Source organism: Coturnix japonica, chromosome 3, assembly GCF_001577835.2.
Source record: "Coturnix japonica isolate 7356 chromosome 3, Coturnix japonica 2.1, whole genome shotgun sequence".
Classification (NCBI taxonomy): domain Eukaryota; kingdom Metazoa; phylum Chordata; class Aves; order Galliformes; family Phasianidae; genus Coturnix; species Coturnix japonica.
In genome coordinates this window covers 52,921,957-52,934,968 of record NC_029518.1, presented here as the reverse complement: position 1 = coordinate 52,934,968, position 13,012 = coordinate 52,921,957, and the positions used below count along the sequence as shown (strand labels likewise).

Genomic DNA, 13,012 nt, shown 5'->3' with positions numbered 1-13,012 from the left:
TGGCACGAGTTGTTCTATTTTAAGGTAATGTAAATGTTTGAGGATACAAAGCATTTAAATACTCATCTTAATAACTACAAAGAAGTCATGAGCCCAGTTCCCTGGCTTAGTCATTCCTATCCAGTGGTACTGGACAGTTGGAGTCCTAAGAAAAAAAAGATGCAGCTAGAACTGTGGAAATGAGTATGTGAAACCAATAGAGATGAATGACATCTGTTCCATTTCATTGAAGTCCCTATCCAATTTTTCTGCTTATAACTCTGCTAGTTGTGAAACTGATTTATTTTTTTAGTAACTCCTTTCATTTCTTAGTCCTATAATTAGTTGGTAATGCAATAATCTGGTGTCTATAGAATGAAATAAATTGTACTTTACCCTCCAGGTATTCTTTTTAACCAAAGCAAAGCTAATGAATTTTAATATAGTTTATAATTAAATAATTTGGGGGGAAAAAAGTACAGAAAGGAAAAAATGCATAAACATATCAGTGATGATGTGTAGCAAGCATACCTAGAAAACTTAATTATTAGTAACTGTAAAAACAAACTTACCTGCAGTAAATATTTTGACATTGCTGTAAATGTTCTTAAGAACTACTTGGTTTGTACAAGTTTGGAAGTGTACTTTACATTGTGTCATTTTCCACCAGGTGTTTTAGGAAGCAGAGAATACACCTGAGCAGAGTACATGTTCTAGTTGTGTAGCATCTTAGTGACAGATGTCACTGAGGCTGAAGTTATTGTCTTAAATTAAAGAATTTACATATTCACATCACTTAACACAGAAGTCTAAAGGAAAACAAGTGACACAAACAAAAAGCACATTTTTAGATACAAGAATACAACAGTTGTTGTTTTATTGATACCAAACCTAATATTAAAATATTAAGACATTAAATATTATAATATTTATTATTATTATTACTATATTAAATATTATAATAAATACTTAAAATGTAAAGATTTGGTGCTTTTGTGACCAGTTAGGAATTCAACAATAGAGTTTAGCTGTTTATATTTCAAAATTTATTTTTTGCTGAACTCTGAAATGGAGCCGGAAACTAGGTGGTAATAGATCTTTGTTCGGTTAGTGGAACACTTGGTCACTGTGAAATGCAGCTAAAAAGAGAACAGCTCATTGAAGGAAATGAGAATAGCTTTTTACCTGGAATACTCTTTTCACTACAAAAAGCAGGCAAGACATCAGTTCCTGTAGCAATTCAATGCTAAAACACTTATTTTTTAAGTAGAAGAATAGTCTTTTCTGCCCTTCCCTTCTGGTGTTTAGGTTTGAGGACTAAAAGTTTGATTCTTGCCATTTCCATCTATTTTCCTTTCTTCACCATGGTGTCTCTCCGTGGAAATAAGTGATTAGCCTTAGGAAATGAAGTGAAAGGGAATTGCTTTCTGCTTTTATTTAAAAGTGCTATGAAAAGAGATGACTGACTTTTAGCCTTCAATTCTGGCATACAGTAGCTCAGTGATGAGCAGAAAATATGGTCAACAGGAAGCAGATATTCTTTTTCAGGCCTTCACAAACAACTGAATAATGAGTAATGGAGAACACCAACAGAGAAAATTACAAAGAACAAAGCTGACATTGCCAGCAACTTTACAGGTACTTACTCTTTCTGTTTGGTTTAATACATCTCAGATGTTCAATTGCTGGACAACTTGAGAACATTACAATCTGACATTTTATAAAGTGCACTGTTCTAATAGCATTTGTTTTTAAAATGACATATTACAATCATCATTTACATATGAGCAAATGTGGTGAGGGTATTAATAAAGAGGATTTATTTTTCTCAAGAACAACGTATTTTTAAAGGAACCTGAGTCTCCCTAGTAATTATATCACAGAATCATAGGGGTTGGAAGGGACCTCCAGAGATCATCAAGTCCAACCTCCTTCCAAAGCATGTTCCCTACATCAGGTTACATGAATAGGCATCCAGGTGAGTCTTGAATATCTCCAGAGAAGGAGACTCCACAACCCCTCTGCACAGCCTGGTCCAGTGCTCTGTTACCCTCACCTTAAAGTTCTTTTGCACATTTGTGCAGAACTTCCTATGTTCCAGTTTCTGCTCATTTCCCCTTGTCCTGTTGATGTTATGAAGGGAAAGGGGAAAGCCAATATTGCTCAAAGCAGAGGAATTTTTAAACTGTTTTAAAATACTCAATAAAAGTAACAGTTTTGTAGCTATTAACTGAATGGGACTGACTCAATTTTTCTCCAGTAAGAAAATGTGTAAATTTCTGAAGCTGAGTTTTCTTTGGAGATGGCTGTCCTTTTTACCTTCAGAAGATATGCTGCAGTGTGGTAGGATTCTCAGGTTTTTCCAGCAGTGTTCTGTGATCATCCTGCTTTTAGGATAGCATTCTTAGTGGGTGTTTTTTTGCTTGTTTGTTTTTTCTGGGGTACATGATGCTCTGCTGGATAGTAACTGGAACTGTTTGCAACTGTTATGGGGAAAAAAAGATCTCTGTGATGTTTGTATCAGGTGTATGCATCTTTCAGCCCAAATTCCCCACCTGGTAGCAATGTTTCTGTTGGAAGGAGCTCTGATGAACAGGAGAGACACTGTCATTAGAAGGCAAACTGCAGCATGGCATGGAGCTGTTTGGCTTTCTAAATTGTTATTGGCCGAATCCTAGACAATTTTTATTCTGCTATGCCAACATTTTCAATTACAGTATTTCTAACTGAGAATGTTTGAAACCATCGCTGTCTTTCAGGACAGTGATAGAAAAAGATGAATGTTAGATGTTGGTCTGAGAAACGTGTAGAGTCACTCCACTTCTAAATCAGGCTTTCTTTCTAAGTTGGATGCCAGGCTAAAATAAGACAGTTATTTCTAAGTAGCCAATCATTTGATAATTGTTGCAGCAAAAGTATATGTTATAAATAAAAATAAAACACATCAAAACTATAATCTATAGCAGCATATGTAAACGGAAATATGACTGGCTACATAGAATCAGAAGTAATTGATGCGGTCACTTGAAAACAATAACTGTTTCTCTAATTCATAAAGTCTCCATTTCAGCTCATTAGCAGAAGTAGTTATATTTTGTTGGTGTTTCCCATCTAAAGCCTGTAGAAGGATAAGTTATTCCAAAATGGAAGACTATAACAATTGTGATTGCTGGTCATTCTAGGTACTATTTAACTTGGTAGTCTGACAAAAGCAAGGCTGTGGCTCTGTGTCTCCATGTTCAGACTACCCCAAAGCAGAGAAGGAGACAGATAGCTAGTCACATTAAATAGTTCTTTTTATCTTCTTTTACTTCTGTCTTGCACTTACTCCTACAAACTAACTTGATTTTACCCTTCCCCTACCACTGGTCCCTCCCCTAACCATTACATTGGGAGTCTCAACCATTTATACTTTAAATCATCCCACATTAAGTTAGACACAGTCCAAATATGTATATTCTTTCCCACGCGTCTCTCAGTGAGTTGCACAACCCTGTAGCCAATACACCTTGTTAGTCTGTAAGATATTCCATATTTGGTTGACATGTCTAAATGGATTTTGCACTGGGACAGTAGGTGTTTGCAGTACTTTGTCATCCCTAACAGCACTTGTAAATGATAGGTCAAATAATCCCATAAATGTTTAGGGCCACAGGTTTTGTCAATTATTTATGACACAGTCAGAGGAAAAAAAAGCCTTGCCCAAATTATGTACACTTCTCAATAAAGGGTACATTTATTTGATCTCTGAATTGTAATAATATTCAAACATATAGATATGGTAAAGTAGACACATTTTGCTCCATATTGCTAATGGAAGCTTCCTCTAGAGGCATTACTATCCTATGTTTGAAAAAGGAAATGGAAATAAATGGAAATACTGAAATTAATTTATAGAATTGTATGGTACTGTATCATTTTTCTGGTGTTTTTCTGACCTATATGAAAAGTTTCTAACTGAAGGATCTATTTTTTAATTATTAGTGCAGGTGGGAATCAGGCACAATGAGAGTTCCTGCTTCACTAGCTAACCCTACGCAGACTAATGATTAACTTCAGCTTTATCTGGATAATATTAGTGTAGCAGATTACCTGGAGTAGCAGGATGCAGTTTTCTATGTCTTATGAGGCATTCATAAGAAGACATGATGCTATAATTTATGGAACTGTACTGAGCACAGATTGTGAAGTAGATCTTAGTGCTGAGACAGTCACTGCTGAAAATGAGGCCCAAGACTCATTCTGTTTCTCTTCTTAAGGACTATGTTGTCTATTATTTGGGAATAGCTTAAAGGATTATTTATTTCTCTCTCACTCTAGTAATTACACTGTGGTCATGTAAGCAGAGTAAGTAGGAGAAAAAAGCGCTAGTTGTAGTCTTGCACCTGTGTTAATGCACTATTACTGCCACTGGGCAGCTCGGTATTACTCCATTATCACATTTGTATCAACAGACTTTGATCTTCAGGTTACTTTCCACTGGACTTGCACAAAGCCAGATGTGCTCTCAGACTGGACAGAGAGGTTATTTGAGAAGTGTCTTCTTATGGATGCTATTTAAAAAGTAAAATATACATCCTCCATGAATTTGCTTCCTATGTTTTCTTCAATCCAGTATTAAGTGAAAAACAACAAGAATATAATCCAGAGCATGTTTCTGATGTTTGCTCATCCTTGCTTAACTGTAAATAACAGTATACCTGTGTTTTACAAGTCTGATCTTCAATTCCAGCTCTGTTTTCCCTGTGCAAGAAGTCATTTTGTTTTATACAACAGAGCATCTCTCTTTTACTTCTTCAGAAGAAATGGTGAATACCACAAATCACTGGGTGTAGATTGCAGATTCTGAATCAGATCAAAAACTGTAACAGGCGAGGATAAAAAAAAAAAAAACAAAAAACCCGAGGATAAAAACAACCCTTCATATGTACTATTGTATTTAAATTAATGAGCTTTTATCCTTGTCAAGCTTAGATAAAGAATAATGATTTCCCCTCCGCTATGACCTGCACTTTACTATTTCATTTCCACTGTTTGTTTTTTTTTAAATTTTATTGGGGGGGGAGGGGGGTGGCTAAGTGAAGTCAAATATGCTGTATAAATTACAGTCAAACTGTATGGTATCTAAGTAAGAAATGGGAATTCAAACCAGAATGTACATGAGAAGTTGCTAAAATAGGTCTCTAATTTGAAACTAGCTATAAGAAATTTCACTCTCCTTCATAGTCTGGTATATCAAAGCACACAAACAAAAAAGAGCTTCTGGTTGGTTATATTGTTTCACTCCACTGAGCCAAAGTATCTGAGAAGTTTGAAGAGCTAAATATTACTTGTGGCCAAAAAGAATTTAATAATTAATCTTCTGTGTGGCTTTGGATATTTTAGAGCTGTCATATAAGAAACAATGTCTGCGCACTTAAGATTAAAAGTTTGTTATCAATCATGTCCTAAAGTGCAAATCCAACATAGGAGAAGCCCTAGCAAGGAGTTTATCCTTGGTTGGAAGCCTTTCAAGATTTAAGGAATGCTTAAAATATTCATTTTAGAATAAAAAATTTTAGAAGTAATCTGAAATGAAGTCTCTAATATGAATGAATTTGGATTAATATGGATGAATTTGTGGCTTTACTGGACCATTCTGATACAAATTCTGTTTACTCATAGATTTGTTACACAGGCAAAGGAAAATGTAATTTACTATAAAGTAAATTAGTCCTTAAAGTATAGCTCTTGCTTATTACCTCCCATAGGAAATAATGTTCTCTAATAACTCTAGTTATTCTCCTTCTTTTCAAAGTACTTAGTTAGGTGAAGGGAAACAGTTTGGGGATGTGTATTAACATTTTCTTCTGTTTACAGTGAAGTGTTTGTGACTGTGACATAATATATTTAGTTAGTTGCAGCCACAATGGAAAATGTGTTAATGAAAGCTTTTAAGAGAAAAAGGGTATCTGTGAAATGGTAATATGAGTCCTATTGCTGTTTCTTTCAATTATTACTGTAACATTTTCTTAAAGCCACATTATTAATTGTTTAAATATTCATGTCAGATATAGTATGGACCAATTCTGAATCTTTCAGCTTCTTTGCAATATAGAACATCCCAGATGGTGTGCTTTGGTATTTTCATATAAAGATTCATAGAGTTGCATCTTAGAAATATAAATTTGCTCTATTTTCTCTTTTTTTTCTTCTTTTTTCCCCTAATGGAAATAGTTGCTTTCTCTCCTTAACTTCAATTTTACCTCACTAACACCTAGTTGTTACTTTGGCTAAAATACAGTAATACTGTGTCACTAACATAGGTCATTCCGGAATGTAAAATGTATTGTTTTTCTTGCATTCCAGCAAACCTGTGAATTGAAATAAACCTAGATAAATCAACTGAAAAGGCATGTGAAATGGACCATAATGAGCACTGTCTACATGCTTTCATTCTGTTTGTAGTGGTAGTTAATGCATTTCTACCCTATAGAATTAAAGCTACTGTGCTGAGTCACATGATATAAGTAATGTTTTATAAAATTATTTCAGTCAGATATGATTACTTTTCAGTGGCTTAAACCTATGTTTTTACTTAAGAGCAATAAAATTGCAGCACAGTTTGGTACCTTTCAAATATTGCAAGAGGTGTATGTGTATAAATAACAAAGTCACTTATTCAAATTGTAAATATATGAACATAAGCTTTCCAACCATATGGTTGAAACTACAGCTTAGCAATTATTTACTAAGTTACCTTACGTTTAAAGTGCTTTGAAATTCTATTTGCAAAGTTTATCCTTTCCTAATTCAACAAATCTTTTTCCAGAAAAGATGGAGAGTTTACTTCTCTAGTTAAAGTTTTTCAATGGAATCTGGGACCGTATTACATTTTTAGGGGAAAAAAAGCAAGAAACCAATGTGCATATTTTATATTTTATTTTCTTAGTTTGCAATTATTAAGACATTTGAATAAGTTTTTAATTGCATCTTTATATATATTTTAACACTATTTCTATTTTTTTTTTCAGATTTTCCAGATTGCATATGTTATTGTGAAAGCAGCTAATTCACCTCGACCTGGGAATTGGATATTAGAGCGTTCTCTGGATGGTGTAGACTATCATCCATGGCAGTATTATGCTATTACAGATAGCGAGTGCCTGACACGCTACAACATTCATCCCCGTCCTGGAACTCCATCCTATATAAAAGATGATGAAGTTATATGCACCTCTTATTATTCTAAGATACATCCACTGGAGAATGGAGAGGTAAGATCAGATATTGCATCATACGTGGTAATGTGACAGGAAAAAAGTGCTTGGCTTAATTGGCAAATATGAGTCTTGCTTAGAGAAAATGCATCAGTAAGTTTGAAAAATGGAGAGATAGCCTATTTGCAATTGTAAAAATGACATTTTACGTTATCCTGCACAAATGCATAAGATATGTGCTCTAAGTTTGGCTCTAAAGTGTGCTTTTGTAGATAATCCAACAAGAAATCACTTGCGCATTAAGGAGAAGACGTTCTAAATACTTTGTGTGCATATCACTTGAATGCAGATAGTGATAGCGCAAGGGGAAACAGTTTTAACACTGGTGGAGGTTGCTCAGAGAAGCTGTGCGTACCCTATGCTTGGAGGCATTCAAAATCAAGTTGAATGGGGCCCAGGGCAGACTGATTTGGTGGGTGACAATCTTGCCTGTGACAGGAAATTGGAACTGGATGATGTTTAAGTTTGTGTTTTTGTTTGTTTTTTAACCTAAGTGGTTCTATGACATAAATCCATGATGTAATTGTCATTCTTGCACACAGATGTGAATTTTACTAATCTGTACTGTCTTGGTGTAATCAGTGCCTCCTTGTATTCTTCACTGTCACTGCTGAACTATATTTATTACAGCCTTTATTCAGTAGATCTGTATATATCTTTGATATATACTTATACATATCTTAAATTGAAATGTTGACTTGAGTAGAAGTTAATTCTTGCCTTAAGTGGGCAATTAATCATTTTCCAACTTGTCTCTATTTGCTGGAGTTGGCATTCTGCCCTGAACTTAAAAAACAGTAAGCTTCTGCTGAACAGTTTCCTTAAACAGGAAGAAGACCTGGAGGGTGGGGGGGAAGAATTAATTTGTTCACTTCCATGAGGAAGAATGGAACTGTTCTGTACAAGCATAGTCTGTGAATGCCATATGATTTAAGCCACTCTAAATTAATCTTACCTCACATGTTATCTGAGCTATCTCCCTAATAGAGACAGAACATATTGAAATTAAAACACCAAGGCTTTGCTTCTATTGTGACCAGAGGAATTCCACATGAATTAACCATCCCACATTTTAAACAATATTTCTTTCACAGGTACAATGCTATATTTAGCTGTTTATGTAGCTATATATGGCCTTATAAGATACATTGCATTAGCACAGAATAATTCACATTTCTTCAAAAATGTAAAATGAAAAAATAAAGCAATTCATATCTATTTCAGATTTACTTGCAAATGTGTTGGAGGAGATATTTCTTGGCTCCTGGTCTTCCAGCAGAACCATATTTGCATATCATTTATTTTTGTTCTATGCATCAGATATTACAGAGAATTTGTAAGACTGATGGAGTTATGAAATGTGTCTGTTATGCACCTTTCCTTTCCTTCAAAATCCTTGAGCTATTTGGACACAGAGTTCAAGCTCAAGAATCTTGATGGACTGCAGAAGGAGCTGTCAGCAAACTAGTACCAAAACCTAATCTATGTTCACTCGCTTTAAGATTTGCTGTCTAAGACAAAGAAAAATATTCTTGTCATGTAAACTTTCATTTAAAATTTTAGTCAGCGACCTGATTGAAGGTCGCCTCAATTGATTGATTAGGTTATTTTAAGCAAAATAATTTGGGCTTTTATTAGTGTAAGCATTTGCACAGCAAGCATTCTCTTAGCTGCACACAATTGAAAAGCAAGTAGCAACACATAAAATACACTGTGATTTATTTTCATATTAGCCTAACCAACTTTTCTGTCACATGTGAATAAACAAGCTGTAGACTGAGTTATTTGCATAGCATTATTTTGAGTATTTTTATGATTTAAGAGAAAAACATGTAACAAAATCTTCTGAATGTTGAGAATCGTAGAATCATGAGTAGAAATGAAACTATCTGAAATAAGGGAATTTCTCCCAAAAGTATAGACTTGAATACAGAGATTAAGATTTCAGTTTATACTCTCTCTAAAAGCAAACAATAATAAATGAATAAATTGAGAGATCAGTGCATCATTAGAACACGCTTGCTAAAGTAGACATATTATAGCATAGAACATTTTTTCTGATACTCATCAGTAAATCAAAATGCAAAAGTTTTCAAAATTACTAATTGAACATGAAAAATATGTCCTCAAGCCAGAAAAAAACGGAAAGTGCTTATTAAAGGTGAGTAATTTTTTAATATAATAGAATTGATGTGTGTGTGTGTATATATATATATATATATATAAATCCCTAATATTCTGGAAAACATTGCATTTCTTCACATTAATGTTTTCTGAAAATGTAAAAGGCAAGAAGAATGTGTGAATTCTCTCACTATACAATCTTATTTGGAGTAGCCAATTGACTGTTTAGTTCATGTGAGTGTCAACATATAGAGAAATGCTGACAGAATTTTTCAATAACTACAGAGTTTTTCAATAATTGTAGTCATCAGTTGCATGTTAGTTATGTAAACTCATGAGCAGAAGAAATGCTTTCCTTTCTCTGGGTAGAATATCAATGGACACAGGTGGAATTTAGTTTACACATGCTTCAGATACTGAGCATGATCTGCCAGTTTGGTAGGAAGATTTAATGTGAGGAGGGATTAAGATGGTAGAAGCTGAATTAACTGAAAATGTGCGATACTTTTCATTCAAAAAACTTAGCTCTAAGTGTGTGGGCATAGCTAATGGAAAAATCTCTCAGCAGAGACATGGAGATAACATTGCCCCATACCAGTATTATCAGATGCAAGGTGTTCTCTTTAAGTTCTTGCTCAGGTTAATACTTGTGCAGTTTTGATTTCTTATGTACTTGCTTTTAATCCCATTGCAGAGACCATATGAACAGGACAACAGAGTTGAAACCCTTCCTATGTGTTTTTGAACTCCACCCAAAAAGGTTCATGTTTGTTCATGTAAAGTTAACAGGAGATGGCAGATCACCAAAATAGTGATCTTATAATTGCTTTTCAAGCAGGAACCCTATTGTGTGTGGGGAGGNGGGGGGGGGGGGGGGGGGGGGGGGTGGAAATATATATATGCAGAAAGGGAAAAAGAATTACTATAGTCAAAACATTTTTATAGTTGAATTCTGAGCATCAGTTTCAAACTTGACGTATAATGATATGCACAATAACATTTGATTTCTATCCCTTAAATTAATATGTAACTTATTTACTTATTTAGTAACTGAAACTTATACTTTTTGACTCACTTCAGGAGCATATTCAGCTTAACTATCTTGCAGTCAAGGAAAAAAAAATATTAACAATGTCTGTACTATTTGGGAGATTTTTGGACAATATCACAATGATTAAGGTTGGAAAGAACCTCTGGGTCCATCTGGTAGAAGCCCTGATGAAGGAAGTCCCCCCAAAGCAGGTTGCTGAGAATCACATCCAGGTGGCTTCTGAAGATCTCCAAGGAAGGAGGCTCCACAGTTTCTCTGGGCAGCCAGAGCACAAGAGAAGAATTTTAAAATAATCAGAGCTGTACTTTATATCCAGTTTTAGTCAGTTCATGAGATTTCCTCATCTAGATGTGGAAATCATACTGCTAGTGAATCCATATTCCAAACACTTCTCCACCAGTACCTCAGGTCCTTAAGAGTTCTTGCATGCATAGTATTCTATGACAATTTATTCCTTTGTCTGCTGGACAAAGGATCATCATTTCATTTTCTCAGTTCCTTCTGTTTTCCTCTGAACTCCAGTTCTCTTACAGAAAGAGCAACTTGTAAACATTCAAACTGAATTTACTTTTTTTCTGATGCTTTACAGACTTATACTTTTATCAACTATTTGCTAGGCTGAAGGGTCCTACCAGACTGTTTTTGCTTTTGTCTTTTTTTATACATATATATAAAAGCTGTTCCACTTATATCTTCATCATCTTGTCCTTCTTTAAGGTTTTTCCAGGGAGAATATGCTCATTTTGAGATGAGGAGGCAGAATTTGGGATGTGCTGAATTTATGCACATGCTTTTGATTTTATGCGTACTTGTATTTGACTTGCTGTTTTGGATTTCAGCTGAATGTTGTTGCTCACTGAAGTCTAATGATTTCCCCAGGAAAAAATAGTAAACGCTGTACTAGACACTGTGCCAATTGTGCCTCAGTAGCTTCCTTTCCCTCTCTGAGTGTCAAAATTCTCACTTTGCTTCCTTCCTTTTTGAGATCTTTCCATCCTTAATTAACTCCTTATATTTTTCACCAATTCATATGTACTTCATCTATGACTTTCTTGTTTAAAGTAATTTTTGTTTTCAGTTTACTTCTTCACTTTGTAATATTCTCTGACAATTTTTCTTGTCTCAGCTTTAATGCAGTTTTTAAAGGTCTGAGATGCCAAAGCAGTGAATGTAATGCAGGTGTTTGAATAGATAGAAATGAGCATTTTATGCTGGCTATGCCATTTTAATTGACTGTTTTGTGTCTCACATGTCTGTTGAAATTTCATAAGCATGATTCTACTTCCTGGTGTTAAATTTTACTGTTTCATTCCAACCCCCACATTTTTATTCATTTATTTTTGAGTGCTCACCTATATTTGTACAGGCCTTCACAAGTCTTTTTTATTTTTTTTCTATGATTTCTGCATAAAACCCTGACTTTGTTTTATCAAAGAATTCAGCCCACAAAAGGTCATGTTTTCATAGCAAGAAGATATAGAACTTGCAGCTTATTTTAATAAATTTGGTGAGGGGAAATTTCTCAACAAGAATCCCTCAGTCGAGAGAATACTAGTTAATAGATTTACTTCAGTTCAGCTTAATCAGTTGTTTTATTCTCTTTTTTTTTTTCCTCTTTTTTTCATATTACCATAACTAAAGTTAAAGGGAAAGTACTTGGCAGTATTTCCAGAGAAATGCTAGAACTAAATACATCATGCTTCTAGAAGACTTTTTTGGATGATTGGTCATTGATCAGTAGAACTGCGTAGTAGTATTTCTGTGTACAAAAAGGTTCAAAGTTAGAGACCAAAATAAATCGGCAAGTGTTTTCTCTGTTAACAGCATAATGTAAGGTTCTCTTTTTAGCAAGGAAGTTCTTCCTGTCTATTATGTTGACATAGCCTGCACTAGCACTAAAGCTAAGGAGTTATGGTGGGAGTTAAGTAACCTTTCTCCTTCCTTTTCTGCAAATAAGTTTTCCTATTATTGAAGTGGTGAGAAGCTATTATTGAAGTGGTGAGAATGATATTGTGATCAAGGTGATGCTTGTGCTGCTCCTTCAAAACCTTAACATTCTGATTCTTCTGCAATGGTAGCGATGTAAATGTGAAATCAAAGAACAAAATACTGTTTCTGCAGTTAGAAAGGCCATGTGCACACATTCATTAGTCTTTACTTTCTTCAGTCAAGAGGAAATTCAAAGGGTGTACTAAGCATGTAAAGAAGACAAATAGCAACAAGATCCTTAGCAATAGTGTTATTTTCTTAACTTGACATAGCACTTGATTGCGGCTCCTTTGCTCCTTTTTAAATACCTCTTCGTACTGAATATTTCAGCTCCCTTTGGCCTTTCTCTATGACCTGGGCAATTTTCTGTTCTCTAGGTTAATGTCAGAACAATGATGATGGGAAGCATTGGACTCTGTACTTCCCAACTTTCGCTTGCTAGTTTTCTTCTTCTATACAGTTTTGTTTGTCTTGCTCTTTACGGTCTCATTAATTCATAGAGAAAGAAAGGGAGAAAAAATGACTTGCAAGTGAATTTTTTAGTCCAGTTTTCTCCTTCTCCCCATAACTAGATTTAATCTGAGTCTGAGACTGTCCACAGTAAGAGAGC

General features: G+C 34.7%; 1 protein-coding gene across 5 annotated transcripts in view; it reads left to right on the top strand.

Moving 5' to 3' along the window:
* LAMA2 (laminin subunit alpha 2) overlaps positions 1-13,012 on the top strand; it is a 283,315-nt gene that overhangs the window by 47,085 nt on the left and 223,218 nt on the right. For all 5 annotated transcript variants that reach the window (XM_032443478.1, XM_015858546.2, XM_015858545.2 and 2 more), the window contains exon 4: positions 6,993-7,235. In XM_032443478.1, the coding sequence (XP_032299369.1) occupies positions 6,993-7,235 (243 nt within the window). The remainder of the gene's footprint in view (positions 1-6,992; positions 7,236-13,012) is intronic.